At 46.0% G+C, this 2700-nt stretch overlaps 1 protein-coding gene across 1 annotated transcript; it reads left to right on the forward strand.

Moving 5' to 3' along the window:
- Positions 1-353: 353 nt before the first annotated feature.
- LOC311118563 (5-hydroxytryptamine receptor 1A-alpha-like) lies at positions 354-1634 on the forward strand (the record flags this gene model as incomplete). Its single annotated transcript, XM_084193353.1, has 1 exon — positions 354-1634. The coding sequence occupies one exon, from the start codon at positions 354-356 to the stop codon at positions 1632-1634; it is 1281 nt and encodes a 426-aa protein (XP_084049479.1).
- Between the last annotated feature and the right edge of the window lie 1066 nt (positions 1635-2700).

Consider the following 2700-nt stretch of genomic DNA (forward strand, 5'->3'; position numbering starts at 1 on the left):
GGGAGAGCAGAGCAACATAACTCCGCCGCGACTTCATGCAATGGCCGTCTGACGTATACCTACTTGCTGCTGGTAGCTTATAAATGAATTCACGGCGTCACCAGGCGCAGATCATTTGCAGGACCAGTGAGCGCCCCGACCGTCAACAAACACATGCGCACACACACACTGGTACCAGTACGCGTCATGCGTCCTCGGAATGAGGGAACAGGCACAGGAACTCCGATGGACCCCGGTAGTACCCACACCGGCGCCAGCACGAGGGACTGACTGAGTCTCCAGGTTCCCCCTTCGGTTACCTTGTCCTGTCCTACCAGGCGCGCCTACCGGCTGTCCCATGTCCCTGACAAACTATGGATTTTATAAACAACAGCAGTAACAACAGCAATTCGACCACAGCCTTCCCCGACGTCGTGGATGTCATTCCAAGGTGGGGTGACAATGAGAATGCAACGGGGTCTAGAAGTGTGCCCGAGGTGGAGCTGAGTTACCAGGTGGTCACCTCTCTGCTGCTCTGCGCGCTCATCCTCTGTTCCATATTCGGCAACGCGTGCGTCGTGGCAGCCATTGCGCTGGAGAGGTCGCTCCAAAACGTGGCCAACTATCTGATCGGCTCGCTAGCCGTCACAGACCTCATGGTATCGGTTCTGGTACTACCCATGGCAGCCCTCTACCAAGTCCTAAACAAATGGACTCTGGGACAGGAGATATGTGATATATTCATCTCATTGGACGTGTTGTGCTGCACGTCGTCCATTTTGCATCTGTGCGCAATTGCCCTGGACAGGTACTGGGCTATCACGGACCCCATAGACTATGTGAACAAAAGGACACCCAGGCGAGCCGTGCTGTTAATCAGCGTGACTTGGCTGATTGGATTCTCAATCTCCATCCCGCCCATGCTAGGCTGGAGGAAAGCCGAGGACAGGGCGAACCCGGACGCCTGCACCATCAGCCAGGACCCTGGCTACACCATCTACTCCACGTTCGGAGCTTTTTACATCCCGCTTATCCTCATGCTGGTCCTCTACGGGCGGATATTCAAGGCAGCCAGGTTCCAGGTTTGGAAAACTGTGAAGAAATCGGAAAAGGCGAAAGTGTCGGACAAGTGCTTGGCCGTATCGCCCGCTATTTTTCACAAGAAGATCAATGGAGAGGCGGGGGGAAAGAATTGGAAGCGCAGTGTGGAACCTACATCCAACTCCCCGTGCGTAAACGGCTCCGTGAAGGACGGGGAGGACGGCGAGTCGTTGGAGATCATAGAAGTTAGCAACAATTCTAAGAACCACCTGCCTCTCCCCAACACTCCCCAGTCCTCACAAGGGTTTGAGAACAGGAACGAAAAGAACACGGAGGCTAAGAGGAAAATAGCTCTGTACAGGGAGAGGAAAACGGTAAAGACGCTCGGTATCATCATGGGGACTTTTATTTTCTGCTGGCTGCCGTTTTTCATCGTGGCGCTGGTCTTGCCTTTCTGTGCAGAGAGTTGTTACATGCCAGAGTGGCTGGGCGCCGTCATCAACTGGCTGGGCTATTCGAACTCTCTCCTAAACCCCATCATTTATGCCTACTTTAACAAAGACTTCCAAAGTGCTTTCACTAAGATCATAAGATGCAAATTCCACAGACCGTGAGCCATTCATTCGTAAAATGTTAGCGTTTACTTCATTCCAATGATGGAAAAATAAATAAAGTCTCTAGCCTACGGTGTGAATTAGAAACAGAATAGCCTACGGGACATATACAGTGAGACCTGGAGAGAGACAGGCAGTATATTTGCATATGCTGTGTGCGCTGCTCCTGTGTAGCATATTCGATGTTGTAAATATCTGCGAGGCATCGTTGTATTTCCATGCAAGACGTGTCATTCAAATACAATATTCTGAATTCATGCATTGCCATTCAGGAGACACGCGCGCCGCGCAGCGACAACGGCGCGAGGGTTTCTGTCCTAGATCACACCAAGCTTTGTAGCATTGAAACAATAAAAAACTATCGAAATACTACAACTTCTGATTGTAACGTCTACTCTTTGCACACAAACAGAGGAAAGCGTTCAATGACATTTGTAAAAAGAAAGAAAAGGAAGAAAATACATATGAAGAGTTTATTTCCAAAACGCTATATTCATACATTTTCCAATATTTGTGTTTTTTCATTAAAATGATTGCTTATGGGTACCATCATGTGTGTGTAAAATATTACTGTTCTCCGGATTCATGGATTTTAGATGTGTTTTTTGTAAAACGCTATATATCCATCCATTGTTTACCTGGAATGGAATGTTCGTATCCTATATATTTGACTGTGATATATGGTTGTCTCACCTAGCTATCTTAAGATGAATGCACTTACTGTAAGTCACTCTGGATAAGAGCATCTGCTAAATGACTAAAATGTCAAATGTAAATGTTTTACATACAGATAACATATTACTCTATTGAATTATTTTTTTGAAAATGTTCTTAATATTTATGTCACAAATGTATGAGAGTGAGGTGGATATATAGCATTTTCCAAAAAAAGCATGATTATTTGTCTCTCTGAAGTGAAACCACCAAGTGATAAAATATAAATAAATACATGTATGAACAACCCCATGCCATGATTAGATAGTGAAATAACACACCTCTCTCTTTCAAAATTTCTTTCAACAATAAAAGCTAATTTTGGAATGAAACTCTCTCTCTCTATTTTTCT

This window comes from Coregonus lavaretus, assembly GCF_964263955.1.
Source record: "Coregonus lavaretus genome assembly, contig: HAP1_SCAFFOLD_2377, whole genome shotgun sequence".
NCBI classification, from domain to species: Eukaryota; Metazoa; Chordata; class Actinopteri; order Salmoniformes; family Salmonidae; genus Coregonus; species Coregonus lavaretus.